Raw genomic sequence first — 27,567 nt, 5'->3', positions numbered from 1 at the left:
GGGGGTTCGCGGACGAAGTTGCTTGCTTGCTGCTAACCCCCAGGATTGCCCCCCGTTTTCCCCACTTTCCTTCCCCCTCACGGATGGTGAAGGTGCGGGTTCTTTTGGGAGTTAGGTGAGGGGGGACGATCTCGGGATGTGAGCGATCGGTCGGTCGGTCTGGTGAGGTGGGTTGGGGGAAATATGTATATATAATGGTAGCAAGTTTTTTGTTCGTCGAAAGTTTTTTTCTTCTTGTATTAATGTACTGTTGTTTGCATCGAGCTTGATCTCGCCATGTTGGGTTTCAAGGGTGTTTGTGTGTTGGGCCTATTGGTCCACGCTGTTGTTGGACAGGATGGTAGGTTTTTTGTGCAACTCGAACTTGATTGAGATATGGACTAATTGAGAGGAATGGTAGCTGTTACGGCGAGTGGAACGAACTTTACGCTGACGGCGGATGGCATGTCGTACCTTTTCCATGTGGATACACAGTCTGGAGATCTCAGATCAGATCATTTTGGTGGTCCGGCAACGGATTTCACGCCTCCTGCTCGTATCTCCTCTAGCGGATGGGTTGCTGGAGTCGGCAATGCTCGTCGCGAGTTTCCTGATATTGGTCGTGGCGACTTTCGCTTGCCTGCTATCCATATTCAGCATGCGGATGGCGACACTGTAACGGCTCTCCGGTACCAATCTCACGACATTTCGCAGGGCAAACCTTCGTTACCAGGGCTTCCAGCGACGTATGGAGAAGCTGGCGATGTCACTACCGTGACTGTACATCTGTACGATAATGTGTCTGATGTTTCGGCCGCACTTTTGTACTCGATTTTCCCAAAGTACAACGCTATTGCACGTAGCTTTACCATTACAAACAATGGAACTGCAAATATCTCGATTGAGAGGGCAGTGAGCTTCAGTACCGACTTTCCCAATGTCGAGTTGGAAATGATTGAGCCTCATGGCGATTGGTCTCATGAGTTCCAGACAGTACGGAGACCAATTGACTATGGCGAGACTACGTAAGTATTTTCTAGATAATTCAGAACTATGGCTAATCAAGAGTAGATTCCGGAGCACTGCTGGATACGCATCGCATCTGCACAATCCTTTCTTCTCACTTGTATCACCCACTACCACTGAGTCGACTGGAGAGGCATGGGGATTTAGCTTGATTTGGACTGGCAGCTTCGCCGCGACAGCTCAGCGCTTCTCCAACGGTTACGTACGTGTGCTTATGGGCCTCAACCCAATCCATGCAAGCATTCCTGTTGGACCGGGTGAAACTTTTCAGTCTCCCGAGGCCGTTGGTGTCTACTCGTCAGAAGGTGTAGGAGGCATGTCGCGGTCTTTCCACGACCTCTACCGTAACCATCTCTCCCGTTCGAAATTTACGAACCAGACGCGGCCAATTCTGCTCAACTCATGGGAAGGTCTGCAATTTGATATCAACGAGACTTCACTCGTCAGTCTTGCTGGTGAGGCAGAACAGCTCGGTATCGAACTCTTCGTCATGGATGATGGTTGGTTTGGCACCAACTACCCGCGTAACAACGACTCGCTCGGTCTTGGTGACTGGACACCCAACCCGGCCAAGTTTCCCAACGGTCTCGGTCCATATGTTGGCCAAGTAACCGACTACAAGGTACTGAACGAGTCAAAGCCCATGCAGTTTGGTATCTGGGTTGAACCAGAAATGGTTAACCCCAACTCGACACTGTACCACGAGCATCCTGACTGGGTCTTGTCTGCTGGAAAGCACCAAAGAAGTCTAACGCGCAACCAACTAGTTCTGAATGTCGGACTGCCAGAAGTACAAGACTTCATCATCAACACCGTTTCCAACATCCTCGACTCAGGAAACATTACCTACGTCAAGTGGGATAACAACCGCGGAATTCACGAGATGTCGCACCCATCCGACGACTACAAATACATTCTCGGCCTCTACCGCGTCATCGACAATCTCACCACCAGCTACCCTGATGTCCTCTTCGAAGGCTGCGCCTCAGGCGGCGGCCGCTTCGACCCAGGTCTCCTCCACTACTGGCCTCAATCCTGGACCTCAGACAACACAGACAGTTCTGACCGTCTCACTATCCAAATGGGCACATCCCTCGTGTACCCGCCCTCGGCAATGGGCTGCCACATCTCCGCCGTCCCCAACCACCTCACCAACCGCAACATCAGCTTCGAATACCGCGGTCACGTAGCCATGATGTGCGGCTCCTTCGGCCTTGAACTCAACCCTTCGGAGCTCTCCGCCGAAGAAGCCTCCGCCGTCCCCGCCATCATGGCCGCCGCAAAAGAGGTAAACCCCATCGTCATTTCAGGTGACTTCTACCGCCTCGCACACCCCGCACAGTCGAATTGGCCCGCAGTACAGTTTGTGAGCCCGGATGGCGCGAAGAGCATCGTCTTTGCGTTCCAACAGGCTATGAAGATTAAACCCGCTGCTCCCCCCGTTAGGCTGCAGGGTCTGGATCCCAAGGCGAGGTATAGGAATGATTTGGATAATGGGACGTATAGTGGGGCGACGTATATGAATGGGGGTATTAATGTGAGGTGGGACCCAATGGATTATCAGAGTAAGTTGATTTGGTTGGAGAGGGTGTGATATATGGGGAGTGGTGGAGGAACGGATGTATTTATGTGTTAACGAATGTGGATATAATGGATCGTATGGCTGCGTGTTGTTTTAGTACGTGTGAAGTAAGCGTATGCTTTATCGTTTAAACAACGGTGCGCTAGTGGGACTGGTGATGAGACTAAATGTATAGTTGCTGCTTATATAGGAGCGATAGAGTTTGACATGGTACGCACTAGAAGACTACAACTATGCAGATCAACTATGCAGATCAAACAAGGATAAGACAGAAGCACAGATATATCACATCAAGCATGAGAAGCAAAAAGAAAAGTTGAGCCAGGCACTCTATGCCATTCAGATATATATATATATGAAACGAAGATATACAAGAAGAATTAAGGGGTAGTTGGCATCGGCCTCTGACCGAACACCTTAGTCGCTTTTTCTCTCTCCCAAGAAAAGTTGCCTTGGCCGCTTAGCAAGAAGCGCCAGAAGGAACGTTAAGGCAGCTGGAGCTCTTCTTTCCACCGGTAATGCTGACACCGGACCAGTTCCAGCCGGAGCAGCTTCCCTTTCCGCAAAGGACGTAGATCTCGGTACCGGATCCAGTAACGCTACCGGCAACGTTCTTGAGCGTAACACCGGTAATGGGGACGCCAGTGGTGGGCTTGCCAGTTGGGCCGCCGTTGAGGTAGTCCTGCTCGATGACGATGCCGTACTTGGCGATGTTCTTGAGGGTGATGTTTTCGTAGGTGATGTCGGAGACGGAGCCAGTGGCGCCGGAGATGGTCTTGATGCGGACGCCGTTGTCCGAGTTGGCGATGGTGGTGCCGCTGACGACGACGCCCTTGACGGTGTTGTCCTTGCGGCCGCCAACGGAGCCGATGGAGACGCCGTGGCCGCCGGAGCACTGGCAGTTTGTGACGTGGATGTCGCTGCCGGAGTTGATGGCGACGCAGTCGTCTTGGTTCTTGATGTTGGCGTTGGAGATGGTGATGCCGCTGGAGCTGCCAATGTCGAAGGCGTCGGTGTTGTGGGCGCCGGCTGAGTCGCCTGCAGAGTTGTCGATGGTGATGCGGTCAAGAGTCAAGCCGGTGACACCGTTGATGGAGAAGGCCTGGACGGGAGTGTTCTTGATGTTGAGTCCGCTGATTGAGGATGTGGTCAGGGAGTGAGCGTAGAAGAACTGGATTGGTTAGTCAGACTACAGTTCAGATTAACTTTCAGTGAACTCATCGCTTACCTTGGGCTTGGTCTTGCCGCCGTTGGATCCCTTTCCGTCCCACCACTTCTGACCAGCGGCATCAATGGTGTGGCCGGAGGCACCCACCATTTTGATGTTAGTTCCGGAGACGGAGATGAGAGGACCTTCCCACTCCTTGTATCCAAAGGTCGTTGTGCCCTGGAAGGTGACGGTGGCACCGGACTTCAAGCCCGTGAGGTCCAGGGTGGTACCAGCAGGAACTGTCATGCCGCTGATGACAATGTTGCTGCAAGAGGCCTTGTTCTTGATAGCAGTCGCAGCATCGGTGAAAGTGCAGCCATCGCGGGCATCAAGACCTGATGGGGCGGCAGCGACGAGCGCACCAGCGCTCAGAAGCATCGAAGTGAGAGCATATGCGACCATTTTGCTAGATGTGGGCAAAAGCAGAACTCAGAACTGAATATGTAGCTATAGAATCAAAAGAATAAGGGAAGGAATGTGTTGATTGATACTGGAAATAAGGAGGCAACGCTACAGTACTTATACAAGGGCCCCAAACATGAGGGGGCAGTAGAGACTGGCTTCCCCACAGGTCGTGTTAAGCTAACTCTAGCTCTAGAATCTCGGAGGCTTGTCGCTCTAGGCAATGCTTGACACTGCGCTAGGCCACGTTTTGGATGGACATGAGTAGTAAAGAACCGGAATGACAAGCATTGGAGGATCCACCTGATCGATTTCTCCGCGTTGCGGAACGTTCGTAGATTGTATCTTCGTATTCTGGAAGATTTGGGTCTTAGAACGTATCTTAGTATTTATCCTTTGCACTGTGTCAGCCATCAGCGCTGCGAGCCGTTCGGCGGAGCTTACAATATCTCATCTCAGATTTGCAAAACAAACCGGCAATGGGTGTGCCGACCCATGCTGAAACGAAATTACAGCGGCATGGTGAAACATGTTTTGGTCAAAGACGGGATACAGAAGCGTGGCGCTGCTGTGGCGTAGCGCCCTAGTCGGCACGTGGATGCCGAACACGGGTTGCGTGTTTACACTGCCGAGTACGACCGATTGATGGAACAACTAGCTTAATCTATATGAAGGGGGGAGGGAGTGTGAGAGGGGCCGCTGAGGGTCTCGGGCCCTGAGAAGCTTAAGCCGATGTCATCACACATCCCGACAAAGCGGCTTACAGGAGTTACCGAAACTCTGGTAGGGATCATTGCGTTACAACTTCGATTGCATTGCCTATTTCTACGGTCAAGAATATATCGCTCACTCTTATAGTGCCTAATTCTCGCATTTGTTAATATGTGTTTAAATTGAAACCCATTAGCGCCATCCAAAGCGGCGTGCCACGCGGCCTGACTGTCGGTTGGTGCGTTCTTCGGCATATTAGACATCACAGCATCAAATGCTCCCACTTTGACAAATTTGATCTTCGACATGTACAGTCGGTGCTGAACTACATACTGTGACACTGTTCAAAAAAAAGGGCCGACATTTCGGACTAAAAAGAGTGTATTGTAGTTCAAAATTATCGGCGAATAAGCAGCACACGACCCAGTTCCGTGCTAGCAGTAGCTCCGCTAGTAACACACCCACCTTCGCTTTCATTCGCGCAATTACTCCCGCATCGGAAAATAACCACAGCATGAATGGTCCATCTTTAGATGCATCCAGGTAACTCAGGGGCCAATAGGCACACCAGAATAGATGAAGACAACGGACTCCGTATATCCTCAAATCAGTCTCGTAGAAGCGGAGTAGCCATGGGGGATCATGTTCCTTAGGCCTGTCGATCACCCTTCCAAAAGCAGGGGCTGGTGCAGACATCGAGTAAAGACAAGACGATTCGTGGACAAATCCGACACTAATAAGCTTGAGGTAAACCGCATTTAGAGCTCTAACAAGACTCTGTTTTGCAAGTTGACAACAAGTCGTCGTACGTGTACGGATCACACATAAGAGCTGATTTGTAATTCCTGATGCGCTCAGAGATCAGTTCTCTGGGGAAAGCCACGGGTCAGATGGCGCACATTTTCCATAGTCTCCTCGATCGACGATTGGGGGAACAATATCGTACTGGAAGTAGCTGGCAATTCCAAACATACTTTGTGAACTATCTGCTTTCGGAACCCAGCAAGTGAAGGGTATTCAGCCATCAAATCAGTGCCGCTCATCACCCCTGAACTATACGGAAGCATATCCTCCAGTTCTCCTGTCATATCCTGTTCGAATTGTTCCCAGTATGAGATTTGGAGACTTCTCAACTTGATCTCTTGCACCGGCATGGTTATGTTGGAAAGCTTCTCGAGGATTGCTTTTGGTAGTGCTGTGTCGAACAGTAAGTTATGAAAGTGAGTGGCGTAATCTGAGACGGGAAATTAGGCAACCAATTAGTCAAGGATAAACTTCAACAAGAATCCTACCGAGAAGATGTACGCGAAAGCTCGAGGTCTTCGTTGTTGATGTGGAAATCAAAGCTAATGCTATGACGTACGGTGGAGGGATCCTCGCTATCGTAGTACAGGAACGCACAACGCGAGTCATATGACTGACTTGACTTTTTTGTCTGTTTGCTACATAGCGTATCAGATCAATTATCTCAGAAAAGAATGGCAGGCCACACCCCAACCTGCGGGAACCAGATATCAAAAAATTAACTTTGTGGCTAAAGTAAAAGGATCTGGATAAGCGTCAGCGAGACCCTCGCTCGAACCCTGAGAAATCATTGGCTAATACTAATGTGTACAACTCTATTAGGTAAGACAACCAAGATATAATGACCATATGCGAGTCACCAGGATCCTGCTCATGAGCACACAAGCTTACAAGTAGCTGAGGTGTCATCTCATCGGCCAGAAACACCATATGCCTCCCAGAAGACCCTTTTATTCTACCCTTGCGCGTTCCCCATACCACAGTTATCCGGATTTCATTGAGCAGCCTGCCCTCATTACCCTCTCTGTACAATCCACAATTGTCCTTTGAAGTGTTCTCCGGGGCCTCAGGGTGAGGTAACGATGTCGCGTTGTACGATGTTATCCATTTCCGGTGACTACTTATGTTGGCACGAATGCTGGATGTCTGCAATAAGCTACCGATGATAGTAATTGTGTTGATTACGCGGTTTTTCTCTGTTGTGGCTAGATACAGTGATTTGGGTTCAGAATTCTGTGCAGTGATCAAATAAGGAGAAAAGTTAAGAAAGCTTCTTGGGCACTACAACGTAAAACCCCTTCATGCAAATCAAAGGTTCAAGGAAAATTTGATTCAAATGCAGAAACGGTCTTCAGAATCTGCTCTCCCAGTCTTAGAGTTGCTTTTAGTTTTTGGAGGAGAGAGATTTAAACTCTCGATCTTGCGAATTTCTTAGCATTGTTGTAAAAGAATTCTGGTATCCGGAAGAAAACCCACTGCGCCACCCCTCCAAGCTACCGATATATGTAGCGAGACGAAGCCTGGTGGACGAAAAGACGGTGGTGCAATCATGTTCGTCTCGGAGTGTTAGGCCAATGGATTGATAATGACTGCTTGATCGTCTCAGATGGCTTGTGAAACTGGAAGGAAAGACTTTCTGCAGTGAGCTTGACAAGGAAACAACATTGACCTCGTTCGATTGTAGCTGCCTTCACTTTTTGCAGGCGTGCTCATTATCCTGTAGCCTTTGTGGAAATTCCATCTGGCAACAGTATGGTGTCTGCCTGGTGTGCACTGGAATAAAGCGCAACTCTAGAGTCTCAGTGTCAGAGCCTAGCCTCATCTGACCCCTTAAGAGGCATCTTGAACGACCTTAGGCTACTCTACCCCTTTCTGGCCCGTCTTAGTCATACCTGACTTATCAGGATAGATATAAGCACTGTAAACACTACCTTAGCTCGGCAGCTGTTCGTCTCTGTTGAATACAGACCGTTAAGCTCATATTACTATTTTTACACTCTACCCGTGCCTGATTACCTTTTAACGTCTCACACTCAGCACATCGTGGGTAATTTCAAGCTGATATGTTGTGAGCCATGAACACATGCAACCACGCCATGTCCAGGAAGAGCATTGCCTCTTTCTGTTAATTCCTTAGATCGTGTTTGTAAACGATAAATTGAGTCTGGGTGAATGTATACCTTGTTCTTGACTGGCCGTTCGCGAAGCCGAAACTTGATTCTTCTTGACTGATACATATCTTAGGCAACCTTTCTTCAGACCTGTTCTTGATAGGGTGCTAGTTGAATCACATGACTCACTGCATGTAACCGTCCAAATGTTAATTCGACCAGTCACGTGGCCATGCCTTGTGCCCCTTTCATAGCTGTCCGGGACATCACGTGATTTCAATGCTAAGTTCCAATCAAATCCGCTTAGACCTACTTCTTACTCCTTGCTCATCGTTTGGCTACTGCGATTTCGGTCCCATCTTATCGGTTCGAACGAATCAAGTGAACTCAATCCCAAAGCATGGAAAACTGACGGCATTATGGTTCCCAGTCTGCTTCAGGTTCATCGCCAACTGATCATCGCAGTCTTAACTGCCGGGCGGGTAGCTCGTCCACTCGATTGACATTCTCAACTACCGAAGCCTCTCGGCCAATATTCTCGACGGAGCAAAAAGGCAAAAAAAGAATATGTTTTGGAAGCAAGATGGTCAATGTAGCCAACAAATTGCTGCTGTTGTCAAGATGATGTCGCGTATGTCGCAGCTGTCGCACGTCGGCCAAACTGAGTGGTTGACTGTTTCCCCCTTTGAACTCTATTTACAGGAAGTTTATAGTTCTGACAGCTTGCGTTCGCTGTGCAATATATGCCCCTGTCTGAGCAGCGGCACATTCGGAAGAAACGGAACCTTACTGAATAGCCCGGGGATGCGCCCCCGAAGCATCGGGCCTCACCAAGACCCTTGCATTCCAATCCTAGTATCAAATCGTTCTCTCGATCATGGTCTGTGAGGAAGGGAGTAACCGCGACAAGGTATGTATACATAGAGGTAGCATTGTAAAATGGGTTGTTTCTAGAGTCTGGTAGTCTTCGTAGACTCTTAGTGGAGAACGAAGAAACACCTGAACCAACTGTTTCAAGCATTTCCTTGCTGTGCTTGAGCGCTATTCAAGGGGCGTGAAACGCAGAGTCCTGTGGACCTGTCATGGATGGACGCGCCAGTGATTCGACCGCTGTCAGGACCACCCGTCTTTGGTGAGACGGCTGCTGACAGGAGGCCAAGCGCGTGCCTCACGCCAATGGCCCTTGGACTTGGCCAACTACTACTCGAATTTCCTTGTCGCGTTCACTGCATTGAGGATGAGCCTGTACGATAGCTATTTTTGTAGCTTGAATAGGACAAAGCCATGATCTAGGCGGCGTCTCACGATACCCATTCTCCAAGGTACTAGCGCCATAAGCTGCATTGCCTAGCTTGAATAGTAAACTGCACATTCGGAGTTGCCCACGTTGCGAAACAGGCGACACGGGTGGTTCGCAGTCGTTGCCAGCCACAATCAGCCCTACAAGGCCAACAGAAACATTGTCAACCAACGGTTGCGGATCCGGAACCGCTCGGAGCACAACTGATCGACACTTTGGGGAGCAGCGTGTGGCGATAGTACTTAAATGGGCAACCCAACACAACCATGCATTTGCAGGAGTCTAGGATGTTAAGCTGGGCAGAAGTATACACTAGGAAAAAAGGGAACAGGCAGTGTCAGCGCAAAGATTGCACCAGCACATTTCAGCAACACCAACAGCTGGTGATGACATTCGAACAGGACGCGTACTGATCCTAAAGAAAAGGTCTCTACCAAACTCGGGTTAACATTTCGCATACATGGAAATCTTGCGACAGTGGCGCGAGTGAGGTATTCGACCAGTCCGTGTTAGATTGATTGCGCCTCTACAACGGTTGATCGTCGCAAGAGACGAGGGAAATGGAAGCCTTTAGATTAGGAGAAATGCATAACCGCGTGAGCACTGCTGCTTAAGATGGTTTGAGCAAGGTCCAGCAAGGATGATGCTAAGCAAAAGCTAACAAACAGCCTTAGGATTCGACCCGCGCCTCGAGCGTTGACATCGACAAGACGTTCGGGATACCTGATCCCGCCTGGCTACGTGAGCACATGTATTTTTGAACATAGTAGGTCCGACTTTTGCTATGCACAACGGACGTTGTTCTAGGGGGGCGCACCCAATGGAAATCGGAGGAGGAGCGATGGTGAAATCGCGGCTCCTGGTACCTGAAACGGCGAGGCTTCAAAGCGCCGAAAATCTACACGCTAAGAGAATAAACCCTGCGCTCAGACACTGCAGACATTCCCGGTCCCCCCCAGGTTTTCGGGCCTTTATTTTTTCTCCAAGGGGGGATGGGAACGGACACAGGAAGATAGCATTCGTAATGCTTGGAACAGCCCTTGGGGGCTTGGACACCGACGAAACGCCATGAGATTAGATGCAAGGAATTGTTTAAATGGAATCGATGTCTATATGGAATATAGCTTTTCTCACTCACACGCATCGCACTGTGAGTTAACACTCTCTTTAAGTTAATTAATCACATTCATTTACTTTGGCTACCAGCCTGTCCTGTCTTTAAAGATGCGTTTCACCGACGCCGCCACTCTCTTCTCCCTCTCTTCGCTCGCCCAGGCAGCACCGGGTCTCTGGAGCCACCAGCATGCCCACTACTCTTCCAGCAGCTATGGTAGTGGTAGCACCCAGGGATACCAAACCGGTACCTTCTTCACCAACTGGGGCATCTACGCTCGCAACTACAAGGTCACCGACCTTCCCGCCAAGCAACTGACCAAGGTCAACTATGCTTTTGCCAACGTGAACAACGTCACCGGTGAAGTCGTGCTCAGTGACGAGTGGGCGGACATCCAGATCCCCTACCCCGGTGATGTTGCCGGAAACGCCACTCTGCTTGGTAACTTCGGTGCCCTATTCAAGCTCAAGCAGCAAAACCGCCATCTGAGGGTCACTCTCTCCGTTGGTGGCTGGAGCTATAGGGACAACTTCAAGCCTGCCTTCTCTACCGAGGCCGGCCGCCAAAAATTCTGTGACAGCTCCCTCGAGCTCGTCAAGGACCTTGGTCTCGACGGTATCGACATCGACTACGAGTACCCCGAAGACTTGGATGCCAGCGCCAGGTTCGCTGATGTCGTCAAGCGCTGCCGCAGTGTAAGTTTGATATATGCCCTCTAACCTATGATGAACGAACATTCTAACATTCCAACCTCAGGTCTTCGACACCTACTCCGCCGCCCACGCCAACAACTACCACTTCATCATCAGCATCTCCTCACCCGCCGGCGCCCAAAACTACGAAATCTTCCCTATTGCGGAAATGGACCCTTATGTCGACAACTGGAACCTCATGGCTTTCGACTACCAAGGCCCCGGCTTCTCCAACTTCACCGGCCACAGCACCAACCTCTGGCCCAGCAAGAAGAACCCGCGCTCCACCGACGGCTGGGACGCCAAGAACAAGAAGTTCACCCCGTTCAACACCGACCGCGCAATCCAGTACTACAAGAGCAAGGTCTCGAGCTCCAGCAAGATCCAGCTCGGCATGCCACTGTACGGCCAGGCCTTCGCAAACGTCATGGATCCCAACCCCTTTGGCGACGGCATGGGCGTCAAGTTCAACGGTAGCATGCCGGGAAGCTGGCAGGCGGGCAACTATGACTACAAGGTTCTCCCGCTGAACAACTCCGGTACCGCATATGTTTCGCAGGAGGTCGGTGCGTCATGGACGTACAACCGCAAGACTCGTGATCTTGTCAGCTTCGATACTCCTCAGGTTGCTCAGTGGAAGACGCAGTACATCAAGGCGCAGCAGCTTGGTGGTGCTTGGTGGTGGGAGGCGTCTGGCGACCGTCCCGTTACGGACCCTAAGTCGCTTGTTCGCACTGTTGTTCAGGCGCTTGGTGGTGAGAGTGCGTTCAAGCTTACTGAGAACTTGCTGTACTTCCCTCAGAGCAAGTATGTCAATGTCCGCAATGTCAACGTTACCCAGGCTTAAGTGTGTATGCGCGGGGCTTGGTAGGTAAGTGTGGTGATGCGAAGGGAGTAGAGTAGAGATGAGATATACAATATACCCAATTGAAATCATAGAATATACGTTTTGCGTTACAATTTTCACATACTCTCTCTTGTCTTTGCATCTACAGTGATATCTCTATATGTAGACATGTAGATCGATGATGACGTTCACGCGGGTACACCCTTTTGTCACAGTAAGCACCCAAATTTTTGGCATGCCGGATAGACTTTTCTCCCCTTGTCGCACGCACGAGCATCGATTGTTTTCCCGCGCTCGAAGATGCACGTCATCGAGTTGGTCCGCCGTAAGCACCGCAGTGCCTTGCTGATGAACAGGAATTCTACTATAAAAAGTAAAAGAGGCGAGAAGGGTGTTGGAGTGGGGTCCGGGGGGAGGAAGGCAAGGCTAGTGGGTATGCTGCCCTGGGTATTGGTAATTTGGTGTGTGGATTGAATACGAGATGTTGGCGGGTAATTGGAGTCAATGTGCGGTTGCGTAGAGTATCAAAATTCATTTCTCATTTTGGGGTCGATGACTTGCTGGCAATCGCGCCAGATTGGGCTGAACATGGAAAAGGAGACGCGATCAGTGACTTCGTATGGACGCACTGGGCTTTGAGGACTCCTGAGAATAGCAACGATATATCTTCCATTCTCAACTGCAAAGATTGTCAGCAGAGTCAACAGTCTGGCCAACTCGCTTCATGGAATCCATCTGCTGGGTTAGCGCACCAGCTGGAACCTGTCTCGATGCGAGCAATTGACTCGAGCAGGTACCAACAAGAGTACTCGACTTATCACACGAAAACGAGGCGGTGAAATGGCATTGCACCATGAGAGCCCATCGGCCGGACCTGTTCGGGCTGATTGCGGTCGTAAGCAGACAATCAGTAAGGCAGCAAAAAGATAGCATGTTCTTAGCGAAGAGGACGCGCGATGCGATGCGACACGATTCATGGCTGTGTAGAGTGGGTACGGGGCGAGAGATGAGTTCAGGCTAAATGCATTGATGATGATGACAAGGGTGCTGGGGTGGTTTGTTCAGGCGGGGAGGGAAAGACGGGCAGGAAATTATGCAGCAGACCAGGTGCTGTAAGATTACGTTATGCCGGGGTGAAATCAGAAATCAGAGCCGCAAGGGCGAAGCTGGTGCGGCTCATCCCGGACCCACCTCCGAGAACACCCATCGCGCTCGGCGGCCACCATCAACATCATGAATGCTCTCATTGCTCGGCACGCCAGCCATCGAGGATTTTCGGCCAGGTCTCTGCGCAGTACTAGCATCACTACCAGCCCCCGCTTTCGTGCATCGAGATCAGTTAATACAATGGCTCAGCGACCCCGGCAGTTTGCCCCACTAGATCCAGCAAAGAGGAAGGAGGGGGACCAGAGACCAGAGTTGAAGGGTATCGTATTCGATGTCGACGGGACACTATGTAAACAATCCTCTTGTCCTCGTAGGTGGGATGATAATATACTAATGCACGACAGGTCTGCCGCAGAACTACATGTTTGCAGAGATGCGTGCCGCTCTCGGCATCGAAAAGCCGACTGATATCCTGGATCACGTGTACTCACTCCCCGAGAGCGAACAAGAAGAGGCACAGGAGAAGATCCGAAACATTGAGCGGACTGCAATGAAGTCGCAACAACCACAAACCGGTCTCGTTGAGTTGATGGAGTACCTCGACTCGCGGGGCGTCAAGAAGGGAATCTGCACGCGCAATTTCGATGCTCCGGTTGCTCATCTCCTCACCACATTTCTGCCAAAGTCCAAGTTCAGCCCTATTGTGACACGCGAGTTTAGACCACCCAAGCCTGACCCTGCTGGCATTCTGCACATTGCCAAGGACTGGATGCATGAAGATGGGGGAAACAGTTTGATCATGGTAGGAGATTCCATCGACGACATGACGGCGGGCCATCGTGCAGGAGCCGCGACTGTTTTACTGGTCAACGACGTGAACAACCATCTCGCCGAGCACGAGCATACGGATCTTGTCGTCAAACGGCTCGACGATCTTATCGCCATCTTGGAGAACGGGTTCGAAGGAAGGCAATGACGGGCGTGTATAGCAAACAGCTTGAGCGACTGCCTTACCAGGAAGTTCGTAGTATTAGAGTGAAATGGAGAATCGTTTACCATTTCCTCAAGCAATGCTGTACTGCTACCAAGGCAACCTACAAACCACTCTTTTTCACAATCCGCGATGAAATTCGTCTCGACATTGTTTAGAAGGTTACCCGTACACTAGCTCCCTGCTCTATGACGCGCCGATTGATGGGCGGCGACTGTGTCTCATGCGACATGTTCGGGATGCAGTATTGCTTTTAGGAAGGTGAAGATGGGCCATTGATCCACCCAAGCTCCCCAACGCCACACGGCTAAGCTACCGCGTCAAGCTTTTGGCACACAACACCAAGCACACCCAGCCTTTTGTAAGCGTTGAGCAGCCCTAAGCCACTAGCGATATGCACAGGGCTGGCTATATGTGCTGCTATACCGATATGATCGAGCAGCAACATGCAGGCCCTTACAGTATCCTCATCCAGCGTCGACACATGTGCAACTCGACCCGTAGTATGTGACAGTGCTGCATACTAGTACATACATAGCTATCCGTTGTGTGTGTAATGTGTGTAACATGCTGGTCCATCTCAGTCGCACTCAGAAGAAGATGCTTGGGCTGGTATGGGGCTGGTGGTGTGGATCACAATACAGTTGTGGAGTTCGCCTTGTCACGATTAAGGCAGCTGTCTATCAGGATCCGAGGGGCTTGTTTCAAGACCCACCAATCCGCGAGACTCATCCAACCAAGCCAATGTGCTTGGCTATCTATTTATCTTGGCCAAGAGGCGGAGACCCATCGTTTTGATCCGGACTTGGGACTGCATATGGACCATGTTAATGATTGGGGCGGGTTGGGAAGATCGCCTGGTCAACTACGTATCTCGAGCCTTGGCACCTGAGGGTATAACTATTTGCCTTGCTTCGTGCAAACGCGCCTTCTTCATCACATTGTTGACTCCTGCATCAACGGAGAAGGTGTGTGTGAGGTCCTTGAGACGCTGTTGCTGTCTTGTATCACCTGTCTCTGTTCTCCTGTCTATCCTGCAGCATGAAGTATAACACCCTCCTTACCGGCCTGCTGGCTGTTACCCATGGCAGCGCCGTTTCCGCTTCAACTACTTCACATGTTGAGGGTGAAGTTGTCGAGCGACTTCATGGCGTTCCTGAGGGTTGGAGTCAAGTGGGCGCCCCCGATCCAGACCAGAAGCTGCGATTCCGCATCGCGGTCCGCTCGGTGAGTAATTGCTTTTGCGACACATGCTTAAATCTTGTAATGCTTTTTTACTGAACATTGTAGGCGGATAACGAACTGTTTGAGAGGACGCTCATGGAGGTTTCCTCTCCCAATCACCCTCGCTACGGACAGCACTTGAAGCGACACGAACTCAAGGACCTCATCAAGCCGCGAGCCGAGTCAACTTCAAACATCCTCAACTGGCTACAAGAGTCTGGAGTTGAGGCGAGAGACATTCAGAACGATGGCGAGTGGATCAGCTTCTATGCTCCGGTTAAGCGTGCCGAGCAAATGATGGGTACCACATTTAAGACCTATCAGAACGAGGCCCGAGCCGATATCAAGAAGATCCGCTCTCTAGACTACTCGGTGCCGAAGCACATTCGAGATGACATCGACATCATCCAGCCTACGACGCGCTTCGGCCAGATCCAGCCGGAGCGTAGCCAAGTCTTTAGTCAAGAGGAGGTCCCATTTTCAGCGCTCGTTGTCAATGCGACGTGTAACAGGAAAATCACTCCTGATTGCCTCGCCAACCTCTACAACTTCAAAGACTATGTTGCCAGCGATGCCGATGTCACCATTGGAGTTAGCGGCTTCCTGGAGCAGTATGCTCGGTTTGACGACCTGAAGCAATTTATAAGCACTTTCCAACCAAAGGCAGCTGGTTCCACGTTCCAGGTTACATCTGTCAACGCAGGACCTTTTGACCAGAACTCGACAGCTGACAGTGTTGAAGCCAATCTCGACATTCAGTACACAGCAGGTCTTGTTGCGCCCGACATTGAAACTCGTTACTTCACTGTTCCCGGCCGCGGCATCCTGATTCCTGATCTAGACCAGCCTACTCAGGACGACAACGCCAATGAGCCATATCTGGATTACTTTACATATCTTAATGATCTCGAAGACGATGAACTCCCCGAAGTGCTGACCACATCTTACGGCGAGAGCGAGCAGAGTGTACCCGCCGAATATGCAAAGAAGGTGTGCAATTTGATCGGTCAGTTAGGTGCTCGTGGTGTGTCCGTCATCTTCTCCAGTGGTGATACCGGCCCTGGCTCTGCATGCCAAACAAACGATGGAAAGAACACGACACGTTTCTTGCCCATCTTCCCTGCTTCCTGCCCTTATGTCACTTCAGTTGGCGGCACTGTTGGTGTTGAGCCTGAAAAGGCTGTCAGCTTCTCTTCGGGCGGTTTTTCCGACCTATGGCCTCGACCTGCTTACCAAGAGAAAGCCGTTTCCGAATATCTTGAGAAGCTTGGGGACCGCTGGAACGGGCTTTACAACCCCCAAGGACGCGGGTTTCCCGATGTTGCTGCTCAGGGCCAAGGCTTCCAGGTATTTGACAAGGGCAGGTTGATTTCGGTTGGAGGAACGAGTGCTTCAGCTCCTGTCTTCGCATCCGTAGTCGCACTCTTGAACAATGCTCGCAAAGCTGCGGGTATGTCGTCGCTCGGCTTCTTGAACCCATGGATCTACGAGCAAGGCTACCAGGGCTTGACCGATATCGTTGCTGGAGGCTCGACAGGATGCACAGGGAGATCCATCTACTCAGGGCTCCAAGCACCACGTGTGCCATATGCTTCTTGGAATGCCACCGAAGGATGGGATCCCGTGACGGGCTATGGTACACCTGATTTCAAGCAGTTGCTCACCCTTGTCACGGCGCCCAAGTATGGCGAGCGTCGCGTCCGTCGTGGTGGCCTCGGTGGTCAGGCTTAGAAGATGTTTTTGTGTGGAATGTAAATGCTGAGCGACTTTATGAGGCTTCATGAATCGCAGGATAGGAACGAACCCTAGGTAGAACAGACACTCATGAATATTAATCCTATGATGGCTTTAAAGATTCTCAAAGTCCAAAACTCTCTAAACCAACGAACTGATGTTCTGTGCAGAGAGCAACCATTCTAATGAATGCACCTCAGCATAATACAGTAGTATTACGTATAAACTTTATTATAACCTTGATTGTGGCTTACTTACTCCAACTATCCCAACTCCGCCACATGCCAGACACGCGCACGCGAAAGCCACATGCGGCAGTTGTCTACCGTAACAAGACGTAGACCACACGACCATACCGTTCATCCCCAACCTCCGCAAGCCTCGTGCGACATTTTCGCAACGGCTGCAGCTATAACTCGGCGCTACTAATCGCCACCGCCGAAACCTTAACGAGCTGCCTTATGCAGTTAACACGGCCCGCACCTTGTTTCTACCTAAGCAACACAAGCATTCGCTACGGTGCTTGATCCCCGACGTTGACGCGGCCAAATCCGAACTGAAAAAAAGACGCGGTCTACCTTCCCTCCAATCATCATGTGTGACGACCTATAACAATTTGCAGCGGGTCTGCGCATTGGACAGGCTGTGGCACTGCACAGCACTTCGGCTTTAACGAGAGAGATAAGAGTCGCCCGTCTTTTTACACACACACAACCAAAGAAGCCCCGTCGCCCGTTTTGGCTATCCGGGAGATACGAGTGGGCATGGCATTGCTTGGTTGTCGTGGCGGGGCTTGGAGAAGCTTTTTGTCGTGCTACTTACTTAGTTTGATCCATCGTTTTGTTTGCGCGGTTTATCACACGCGTACTAACACTCGATACTTCCACCGGTGCCTGAGCAAGACGTAGGGACATTATGAAACCTTCTAGAAGTTCTGGTCGTTATGCTGGATGAAAAAAATAGAGTTCAGTAGATGTTGGCGAGCACTTTTGCAAACGGCCAGTCACGCGTGTTGATTGTTAGTCAAGTAATGAGCAGAGTGAGCCGTAGCTTGCCATGATGCCCTCGCCTTCCTAACCAGGTATAGAGCTGGGCTCCAGTTTTTTTCTTAACCTACTATCGCTCATACCTATTGGGATACAGGCAGATATGTGCCGCGTTATATCCAGGATAGGCATGAATGATGTCAGTCTCGCGCGCTGCGCCCGCTACTTGAAGAAGACTGCGCGCCCACTGCTTTGTCTCTTTCACGGCCATTGATAGTCGCACCTCGGACGTGACTAACACTCAATCCCCGGCGCCTCAACACCGAAGCAAGTCACCATGCAGCTTCTTTCAGTCATTGCCGTGTGCGGCCTCGCAGCCAGTGTCTCCGCTCGGAGCGCTCGTTCCGTTGGCAGGAAGGTGGAATTTCCTCGCCCTCGCGTCGGTATCCCGATGCAGAATGTGCACCCTCACAAGCGTCAGGCTGCTCAGATCATAAACACTGAGGCTTCCAAGGGTACATACACAAGAAAAAAGATGAATGAAATCAGCTAACATCATGTAGCCTTTGCTGTCAATGGCACTGCAGGAGCCATTCCCGAAGTCTACTTCGATATTGGCGAGTCTTATGCTGGTCTTCTTCCTATTAGCAAAGCTGCCAATGAGTCTCGTGAGCTCTACTTTTGGTTCTTTCCTTCGGAGAACCCAGATGCTTGTGACGAAATCACCATCTGGTTGAACGGTAAGCCAAGGCCCAGTACTATCACAAACTACCTCTAACAAGCGATCCAGGTGGCCCCGGTTGCTCTTCTCTTGAAGGATTTCTCCAGGAAAACGGTCCTATCTCGTGGCAATACGGCAGCGGTCCAGGACCCGTCTACAACCCATGGAACTGGGCGAACCTCACCAACATGGTCTGGGTCGAGCAGCCTGTCGGCACTGGCTTCTCCCAGGGAAAGCCCACTGCTACTAGTCAAGAGGAGACTGCCGAGGAGTTCCTCGGTTTCTTCAAGAACTTTGTCGACACTTTCGGTCTGCAGAACCGCAAAGTGTACATTACTGGCGAGTCATACGCCGGCCGCTACGTTCCCTACATCGCCGATGCCATGCTGAGCAAGAACGACTCGACATACTACGACGTCAAGGGTGTCATGTTTTACGATCCCAGCGTAGCTGAGGATGGTCTCCTCACCGACATCCCCGCAGTCCCCTACGTCGACCAATGGGCCGGTCTCTTCAACTTCAACCAAAGCTTCATGGACGACATCCACGCCCGCGCCGACGCCTGCGGTTACACCGATTACATGGAGAAATACCTCACATTCCCTCCTACGAGCAAGTTCCCCACCCCAGCCAACAACTCCGACACACCAGGCTGTTCCCTCTGGCAAGACATCTTCGACGCCGTCTTCTACACAAACCCCTGCTTCGATGTCTACGCAATCGCAACCACCTGCCCTCTCCTCTGGGATCCCCTCGGCTTCCCCGGCTCCTTCGACTACCTGCCTCCCCGCACAGAAATCTACTTCAACCGCAGCGACGTCCAAGCCGCCATCAACGCGCCCATCCAGCCCTGGGCCGAGTGCTCCAACGGCGTCCTCGACACCGACACCTCCCCACCCTCATCCTGGGAAGTCATCCCCCGCATCATCGACGCCCTCGACCGCACCATCATCGCCCACGGCGAACTCGACTACGTCCTGCTGCATAACGGCACGCTCATGGCCATCCAGAACATGACGTGGGGCGGCCTTCAAGGCTTCCAGAACCCCCCTACTGACGATTTCTACGTCCCATACCACACCGATTTGAGCGAGACGAGTTTGAGCGCAAAGGGATTGATGGGCAAGACGATTACAGAGCGCAAGCTTACGTATGTTCAGCAGGCGCTTAGTGGACATATGGTGCCGCAGTATCAGCCCAGCAGCGCGTATAGGCAGTTGGAGTTTTTGCTGGGTAGGGTCGAGAGTTTGACGAGTAGGGAGAGTTTTACGACGCTGCCGAAGAGTGTGCAGAGTAATGGGACGAGTGTGGGTGTCATGAGGGAGTTTAAGAGGTGGCTTTGAGTGAACTTCCGACTTCGTTTCTCTATAGGGAGTTGAAGGGAGGTGTAGTAACGTAGTAATGTCGATATGTAAGATAATGAAAACAACACATGCAAATCATCCCGCCACATTCTCAACCTCCTTCTTCCCGTCCAAGCCCAGCACTCCTTCCTGCCTTTGCTTCACTACCTCTGGCACTTCGGCAAATATCTTGCTAATAGCCTCCACCGTCGTATTCCCCCCACTAAACACAACACCAACATTCCACCCCTCCTCCCCAGCCTCCCTAGCCACCAACCCCCTAAACTCCTCATTAAACAGCACAACCGCCAGTCCCACGACCGCAGAGGGCTCCACAAAACACTTCATTCTCTCAAGCACCAGCCGCATCGCCTTCTTAATCTGGTCCTCGGTCACGGCAAACAATCCCGCCACATACTCTGGTTTCGAAACAACACTCCAGTTGTGCTCGCCGAGCGGCGTACGCAAGCCATCTGCAATCGTAAGCGTCTTGACGGATGTAACGCGCTCGCCGGCCGCAACACCCCTGCGCGCATCGTCGCCGCCCTGGAAACTCGGTTCCGCGCCGAATACGCGGATGCCCGTGCCATGGAGTGCGGTTGCGATGCCGCTGAGCATGCCGCCGCCGCCACAAGGTGCGATGACCGCATCGAGTTTTTTGCTTCCGGAAGATGACTGAGCGATGAGCCTGGTAGCTTGGTCCTGGAGTTCAAGTGCCAAGGTGCCTTGACCGAGGATAATATTCGGGTCGTCATACGGCGGGATAAGGGTGGCGCCTGTATCTTTGATTACGGTAGCGACGACGGCCTCGCGCTCGGTGCTTGTGGAGCCTGAGAAGTGGACAGTTGCGTTTTGAGCTTTTGTGCCTGCGATTTTCGAGGGTGTCGAGATGGTGGGCATGACGATGTGGGCGGGGATGGAGAAGGTGCGGGCGGCGAGGGCGAGGGCTTGCGCGTGGTTTCCTGTGAATAGAAAAAATTAGATTGGGGAGTCGGTATTGGGAAAGAAGAAGATGTACCGCTACTATGTGTTACTACTCCTTTTTTGCGTACTTCGTCTATGCCTTCTTTCTCAATCAGGCGCGTAACGGCGTGGAAGGCGCCGCGGACTTTGAATGCGCCGATGCGTTGGAAGTTTTCGCATTTGAAGAACAAGCTGATTTTTGGATGGGCGGGTTCTTGACCTTCCCATTGTGTTCCTTTCAGTGCTTCGGCTGTCTGGGGTGTCGAGGCAAGATTGCTCAGCGTGGTGTTGGTGAGCACGGGGGTATCATGGATGTGGGGTTTGATAAGAGCATGAGCGGCTTCGACGTTTGAACGCGTCAAGGAGTGATGGATTTGTGTGGACGCCATGATTGGGGGTGAGGAAAAGGAGACGAGTAGTTTGGGGACATGTTTATTTGAGTCAGAGAATGTATGCGGTGCTGCTTAGATATACAGCGGGGAAGATGGCGTGCGTAGTGGGGGAGGGTTGCCACGAGTCATGGCTGTGCCGTTGTTCCTGGGCCGATGACACGATGAACCCTTCTCCACAATTCAACCCCACACATAGTTCCCGACTACGTACGTTGTCGTTGTATTAAGGTGCAAGGGGTCCAGGTAGTGACAGGGTTATATGGTGCTAACAGTTACTTGACAAGAACGTGATCTTCTTCGAACCCCTCTGTAGAAACCAACCTTTTTGGGTAAACGAGGACGTCGTCAAATCTGTGCAACTATTCAGAAGTCTGTTTGTTTACACAACAATGAAAAATGGCCATATTCACCTTGCATCTTGATAGTCCTGTCGATTTTGCACAAAACAAAGCAAATATTTTAGTGAGATATGGAAGACATTTAAAGACTCATAGGGAGTCATGATTCAGATTCTGGTGATGTATGATCAACGTACTACTATCTCAATCTGAAAAGAACAAGATTGCCCAGCTAGAGACTCGGTCGTTGTATCCTATCTACTATCCATCAATCCATTCATTATCCATGATTCATTATCCATTATCCATCAATGACAGTCCCCATCCATCTGTGTCAGGTGCCGCCCATCAGTGGAAGTTACCACCATCAGTGGCAGTCACCCTCTTCTCGATGTTGAGAGCCTTGATCAAGTCAGGGTACCAGGGTTTCTGAGGAGAATCGGGAGTGAGGAGATTGCTGACGCGCACGTTGACTTCGCCAGCGCGGATGTTGAAGCGAGCAGCGCGATATAGATCAATTGCCCACTGCTTGTCGTTGTGCCGAAAATTCTCGAAGATATGAATGTCGAGGACACCTAGCTCCGTGATGTTATTGGTGAGAAGGCGGAGGGTTCGTGCACCAGGGCAGTATCGGTAGAGGTCTCCGACGGAACTGAACCAGATGACTTTGCGAAGCTCATGGCTGTCACGATCAAGGAAGGCGCGACGTTCAGGATCGAGCAGCTCAAGGCGTGAGTCCATGATGCCAATCTCGAGAGTGATGCGTCGGAGGGAGCTTAGAGCCCGCCTCATTGGGAGGAGAGGACCAAGGGAGTTGCCATGTTTGTTCCTGCTTGACTCGAATTCGATTGGAAACTGAAACATAGTCATGCCATAGAAGATAGACTTTGTGAGATCATGGAATTTTGACGAGACGCAGCACAAGTTGGCGAGCTGCTCAAAGAGCTTTGCCATGGTGTCGTAGTGCCGTCCATGGATGACACTACCGTTGTGACCGAGGGTGTAGAAGATGATCTTGCAAAGGATCTCTTCTGGCAGCTCGACAGAGCGGCGCGGAGCGGGCTCAATCATAGTGAGCTCCATGCTGGGGGGAGGCATGCTGCTGAAAGCAGATGCTTGAATTGAACTTGAGAAGAGTGGTTTGTTTGCAAGTATAGAAGAAGGGTGACTCGTTGCTTTGAAGCTGATGAGGTAGAGTGGAAAAGGTAGAGTGAAAAGGGGAGGCAATATTTATATGCGCATGGAGACAGGGGTCTAGCGTGTTGACAGCACGAGGATGGCGCCGTGTGAAAATGAATGGAGACACGCAGACTTCCCCAGTAAACAAGAGGAGAGTGAGGAGCTCAAGAGAATGCAAGGTCCCTGTCAAATTTTGACTCTCACACTCGCTTCAGGCTGGTTTTTCCAGCTCCGTATACGTCACTCCACTGTCTTGGCAGCTCTGGCTCGTGGCATATGTCTCTGTAGAACTGACATGAACCCTTCTGTGAGACCCCACTGGCTACAAAAAGATCACTGGAGGCGTACCAACAGTGACTGTCCTTGGTCTGGTGGTGAGATGCTTGCAGTGATCCCCTTGTAAACAAAAGAAACGGTGCCTGAACAGGAGCAAGACTCGTCAGACAGGCGATCACCGTTTGTAGGGAAAACCCACTAAAGACTGGGGACTAGTGGATTTGGGGGTGGGGGGTGCGGGGAGTCCCCGGGCCGCAAGTGAAAACGTCGAGTACTTGCTCGCTGCGTTTTGTGAGCCGTGCCCTAGTGGTACGAACAGAGTCGTAGAACAGACGTCTTGTCCTTGGCTAAGGTGGTAGAGCCAGTGTGTACAAGATATCCAAGAGTTCAAGAAAATATCCATCCTCACTCTTTCTGGAATGCTCTGATCGTAGCACGTCTCCAAAGGGAACGAGCTGTGAAACCCCCGTGTGTAGGCAGTAGTTTTCGGCGCTAAGTCGACTCATCTCCGACCACAACACCATCTATCAACAAAAGACACCCACGGCATGAGGTGTCAGAGTAATCCTTCCTGAAGCAGGCTGAATTCTTAACAGGAAAATTGACAATCCACTCTTCCGGAGCCAAGAGGACGGAGAATCTATTGGCGAACGGGCGCCGGCCACAAACACGCAGACAAATCGAGACTCTGAGACGACGGAGCGCAGCCACTCAAATATGCAACGGCATTCGACCAGAGGCGGAATCGCTCGAACCGATACACCGAAACGAGTACTGGCATAATTGGAATTGATACCGCACAAGGTTGTGCCGGATACCTGGCAAACTCATCAGGCGGGGCTCGAAGATGTCCACTTCAGAACCAGGATATGCTCAACTTGGCCAGTGACACATCCAGGCTGTCAAGGGAGTTACAGGAGGCCCATTCGATAACCAGGATAAGATACTGTTGGCTTCCTCAATCGCCACGCGCCATGGCTAAACAACCCAGCAAGGGGGTGCCACGGTTTGCAGAAAACCGAGTATAACTTAAACAAGCTCGTCCAAGAATCTCTGGGAGAAACTCGAAAGCTTGTCACAGTCAACAATTGATCATAACGACGAAATATCATCGATATCATATCAACGGCTACATGAGAGGCAACAGCGCGAGACGACCAAGCTCAGTGGCATTGATTGAGTAAGGAATCCAGGGTTCGAACGTCATGCAAGGATCCAGAGAAGCCCTCGGGCAGGCCCTTCAATTCCAGAGGTTGACAGGGTCGCAGAGAACTCAGGGTAGCGTCAACAAAACAGGCGTTTGCAGTCGACTGCCGCCACGCTTGGGATTCAGAGATGATGTTTCTGGGCGAACAAAAGTCCAATGGGCAGTAGGACACATGTTGATGGGCGATTTACAGACAAGGGCAATGATAGGTTCAGCAGAGGAACGGTTCTGTTCAATATGGGCATGCACAGGAGTGCAGTCACCCACGACAGTGCTGAACGAGAATCTGCAAGATAGATTAGTTAGGATTCACGACAACAAGCTCTATATATAAAGTGCACATGGGTTAGTAACGCGGCAAGGTTAGAGGTTCGACTACGGGCAGCAGGCGGAGAGGTTTGTGGTTCGTGAGTGAGAGGAGAGAAAACAGAAGGGAGGAGGCTGGCAAGGAAATGACAAGGCTCTGGAGTGGCCCATGCACGCGCGCTAGTACTACTGGCAGTCACCCCGTTGCCGTTGTCCGCCTATAGCTGCGGACAATCACTTCACATCGCTCCAAAATAGATTCACCGCTTTGCATGCACATTGTCTCTAGATCTTGCCCTGTGATGCTATGACCAAGAGGCCTCATGCCAGTATATCCGCTTCGCATGCAGAGCCTCTGGAGCGGCAAGCATCATACGATGGCGAAGGCAGCGCCAGCCATGAGGACGGCGATGCGTCATCGCTGAAAAAGGCGCGCTCTTTCATGGCCACTCTGGTAAGCTAAGCTAAGCTGTGAATGGATCACGTGAAAGCGTAACTGACGCAGATAGGCCTGCGACGTATGCAGGTCGAGAAAGACTCGATGCGACGAAGACCGACCAAGATGTGGCTACTGCAGGACCATGAATCTCGAGTGCACTTACCAGGCACCGCGAGCAACAAAGAAGGACCAGTCTATGGCAGTAGCTATCAACGCCATCCGAAGGCTTGAATCCAAGATTGAAGATCTCACTGCTGCCATCAATGCACCCAAGGCTGCAGTCACGTTGCCACTTTCCCCTGCAGGACCCGTCCCGGACCATCACTCGCCTTATGCCACTCTTTCTCAGCCCAGCCCTGGCAGCTATGCTACAGCCGCGCCTTCAAACAGTTTGCATCGCAACAGGCTGAGCATACACGACATTGCAATGTCCCCACAGGTTGTTGGAACGCCAGCCAAGAGCCCCTTTGCACTCCCAGAAGCACAGGGCGCCGTGGATCTCTCCTTCAGCCAGCATCGGGTTGCCTTGTGGCCTGCCGTTCAACAAATCCTTCCCGAAGTGTTTGTCTCAGCACGCAAAGAGCTTCCCGAAGACTACATTGTCGATATCGAGAACCATAGACTGCCACTGCCAATGGGCATTAGCCATCCGTACAACACTAGTCCCGACAGTTGGTTGATGAGTCTCCCGCAATCGGCGGTAAAAGGTCTCGCAGATGCCTACTTTGCGGTATTCCATCGAAATACACCTATACTAGACAAGTACCATTTCTTCTCAAGCACGTTGGGTATAGCGATGGATAACGAATTCGGTTATGAAATCGAGACGGCGTTGGTACTTGTTGTACTAGCGTTGGGATGCTTAGCCATCAAGGCGCATGAAGAAGGCAACTTTAGTCTTCCTTCTCGGCACTCTGCGACTGGGCGAGGCTTTGTTCCTCCCGAGTGGTACGAGCTTATTGTTGACGAACCTCCTGGCCTCAAGTTCTTCAATGAAGCCCGGAAGCGCTTTGGGTTTCTCATGTGCCAGACGGATCTGCAGGCTGGCCAGTTTTACATGCTATCGACGCTTTACTACGCCCAAATCCTGCGACCCTTGGATTCCTGGACTACGGTGAACAGAGCTGCCCTGTGTTGTGCGAGCATTCTCAAACGCACGTCAACGATCGATTATGAGACGTGGGAGGGGGATATGCTCTCGAGGCTCTTCTGGTGCACCCTGATGTACGAGACAGTGATTACACAGGAGCTGGATCTACTGCCTCATAGTGGGCTGTTGGACTACGAGTCAGACATAGCTTTGCCAAAGTTTACACAATGTCCACGGCCTAAGACGTTGATTTCAGGACTACTCAGCGACGAAGATGATTCTCTGTTCAACTTCCATTTCCTTGCCCAAGCCGCGCATCGCATCATTCTCACTCGGGTGAAGCAGAGTCTGTATACGTTTGCGGAGAAGGAAGGCTACCCCAGTGCCAGTCTGACAGCAGAAATGCATCACCAACTCGAGCAATGGCGAGAAAATCTTCCACCAACACTTCAGTTCTCTGATAGTGACGATTCGAGCGACTCGGTCAGCCCTGCGCATGTTATTGCAAAGGCCATGCTGCGCAGTCGCTACCTGGTTGCCAAGTTGCACATTGGACGGCCTTTTCTCTACAAAGCACTGCATGCGCCTGCATATACCAACGAGTCCGAGTATGACGAAGTGCGCAAGGGCCTTCGAGGTGGCATGTATTGGCCGACAACCATGGGCCTGTGTACACAGATGCTAACGGCTCTGCCTATAAAGTTTGGGTGGTGCTGCCAATGTTTTGGGCAGGTTCTGCTGTTCCACGCCGTAGCGCTGTCTCCCGACGCCAAGTTGCGAGACACGTTACCTGAGGGATGGCGAGAATGGGTAGGGATCATGATGGCATTGATTCAGAGCTGTGCAAAGAGCAGTCCCGGTATCGCAAAGGACTATGAATTGTTGCGCTTGCTGGACGGATGAGTGTGTTTGGGTCGGCATTACTCAGAGTCTATGTATAGTAGGCACTAACCAGAAGGCTGCGGAGCTGACGGACCCCTCAACCAGGATTGCATGCTTAGGGAATATGTACCGCGCAATTGGCCGCCGGACATGACTGCGCCATATTATATACGCGGTGCCACAATGAGCAGACCCCAGCCACGCGTGGCGTGGTAGGTAGTACAGTCTAGGCGCTTTACGGGGCAAAGATACGTAGTGCTGGAGGGGCACGGGGTTGAGTGGGATGTAGGCCTAGCGCCAATGGTATGTCCCCATTTGAGCTGGGTACGAGCGGCGGCTTGCGTGTACTCACGATTATGGGAGGCGCTTGTTAGACTTTAGCTAGCATGTTTATTTGAAATGGCACGACCTCGTAAATGAAAAAGGGGTCTTGAACAGGTCAGATAGCATCGGCCCAGTCCAGAGAGCTGATAGAGGAGCACGACAATGCCCAGCAGCCTGCCCAGAGGCCATACATACCATCTGCACTCGTAAGTACATGTGAATTCTCGCCTTGGATCGACAACTGGCAGCATCGCGCCTTCCTGGAGTTTCAGCCTTTTCCGTGCCGG

The 27,567-nt window shown here is 51.3% G+C and overlaps 9 protein-coding genes across 9 annotated transcripts; 6 read left to right on the top strand and 3 right to left on the bottom strand.

Moving 5' to 3' along the window:
• Positions 1-276: 276 nt before the first annotated feature.
• On the top strand, positions 277-2,599 carry COCCADRAFT_4781 (glycoside hydrolase family 36 protein; the record flags this gene model as incomplete). Its single annotated transcript, XM_007713754.1, has 3 exons — positions 277-340; positions 401-1,004; positions 1,051-2,599. The coding sequence occupies 3 exons, from the start codon at positions 277-279 to the stop codon at positions 2,597-2,599; spliced, it is 2,217 nt and encodes a 738-aa protein (XP_007711944.1).
• A 448-nt stretch (positions 2,600-3,047) lies between these two features.
• Positions 3,048-4,199, bottom strand: COCCADRAFT_95335 (glycoside hydrolase family 28 protein; the record flags this gene model as incomplete). The annotated part of the gene is made up of 2 exons (XM_007713796.1): positions 3,048-3,758; positions 3,816-4,199. The coding sequence occupies 2 exons, from the start codon at positions 4,197-4,199 to the stop codon at positions 3,048-3,050; spliced, it is 1,095 nt and encodes a 364-aa protein (XP_007711986.1).
• Positions 4,200-10,349: 6,150 nt separating this feature from the next.
• On the top strand, positions 10,350-11,778 carry COCCADRAFT_4779 (glycoside hydrolase family 18 protein; the record flags this gene model as incomplete). Its single annotated transcript, XM_007713753.1, has 2 exons — positions 10,350-10,934; positions 10,996-11,778. 2 exons carry the CDS (start codon positions 10,350-10,352, stop codon positions 11,776-11,778), a joined length of 1,368 nt encoding a protein of 455 aa, XP_007711943.1.
• A 1,347-nt stretch (positions 11,779-13,125) lies between these two features.
• COCCADRAFT_95334 (uncharacterized protein) lies at positions 13,126-13,861 on the top strand (the record flags this gene model as incomplete). Its single annotated transcript, XM_007713795.1, has 2 exons — positions 13,126-13,234; positions 13,290-13,861. The coding sequence occupies 2 exons, from the start codon at positions 13,126-13,128 to the stop codon at positions 13,859-13,861; spliced, it is 681 nt and encodes a 226-aa protein (XP_007711985.1).
• Positions 13,862-14,917: 1,056 nt separating this feature from the next.
• On the top strand, positions 14,918-16,831 carry COCCADRAFT_95293 (uncharacterized protein; the record flags this gene model as incomplete). Its single annotated transcript, XM_007713794.1, has 2 exons — positions 14,918-15,103; positions 15,167-16,831. The coding sequence occupies 2 exons, from the start codon at positions 14,918-14,920 to the stop codon at positions 16,829-16,831; spliced, it is 1,851 nt and encodes a 616-aa protein (XP_007711984.1).
• A 1,326-nt stretch (positions 16,832-18,157) lies between these two features.
• COCCADRAFT_4776 (uncharacterized protein) lies at positions 18,158-19,884 on the top strand (the record flags this gene model as incomplete). The annotated part of the gene is made up of 3 exons (XM_007713752.1): positions 18,158-18,335; positions 18,384-18,560; positions 18,611-19,884. 3 exons carry the CDS (start codon positions 18,158-18,160, stop codon positions 19,882-19,884), a joined length of 1,629 nt encoding a protein of 542 aa, XP_007711942.1.
• A 96-nt stretch (positions 19,885-19,980) lies between these two features.
• COCCADRAFT_36499 (uncharacterized protein) lies at positions 19,981-21,236 on the bottom strand (the record flags this gene model as incomplete). The annotated part of the gene is made up of 2 exons (XM_007713793.1): positions 19,981-20,846; positions 20,903-21,236. 2 exons carry the CDS (start codon positions 21,234-21,236, stop codon positions 19,981-19,983), a joined length of 1,200 nt encoding a protein of 399 aa, XP_007711983.1.
• A 689-nt stretch (positions 21,237-21,925) lies between these two features.
• COCCADRAFT_95267 (uncharacterized protein) lies at positions 21,926-22,648 on the bottom strand (the record flags this gene model as incomplete). The annotated part of the gene is made up of 1 exon (XM_007713792.1): positions 21,926-22,648. One exon carries the CDS (start codon positions 22,646-22,648, stop codon positions 21,926-21,928), a length of 723 nt encoding a protein of 240 aa, XP_007711982.1.
• Positions 22,649-25,126: 2,478 nt separating this feature from the next.
• Positions 25,127-26,977, top strand: COCCADRAFT_26015 (uncharacterized protein; the record flags this gene model as incomplete). Its single annotated transcript, XM_007713759.1, has 1 exon — positions 25,127-26,977. One exon carries the CDS (start codon positions 25,127-25,129, stop codon positions 26,975-26,977), a length of 1,851 nt encoding a protein of 616 aa, XP_007711949.1.
• Positions 26,978-27,567: the final 590 nt, after the last annotated feature.

Source organism: Bipolaris zeicola, assembly GCF_000523435.1.
Source record: "Bipolaris zeicola 26-R-13 unplaced genomic scaffold scaffold_67, whole genome shotgun sequence".
NCBI classification, from domain to species: Eukaryota; Fungi; Ascomycota; class Dothideomycetes; order Pleosporales; family Pleosporaceae; genus Bipolaris; species Bipolaris zeicola.
Note: the sequence above shows the minus strand (reverse complement) of the source record. Positions and strands in the feature narration are given on the sequence as shown.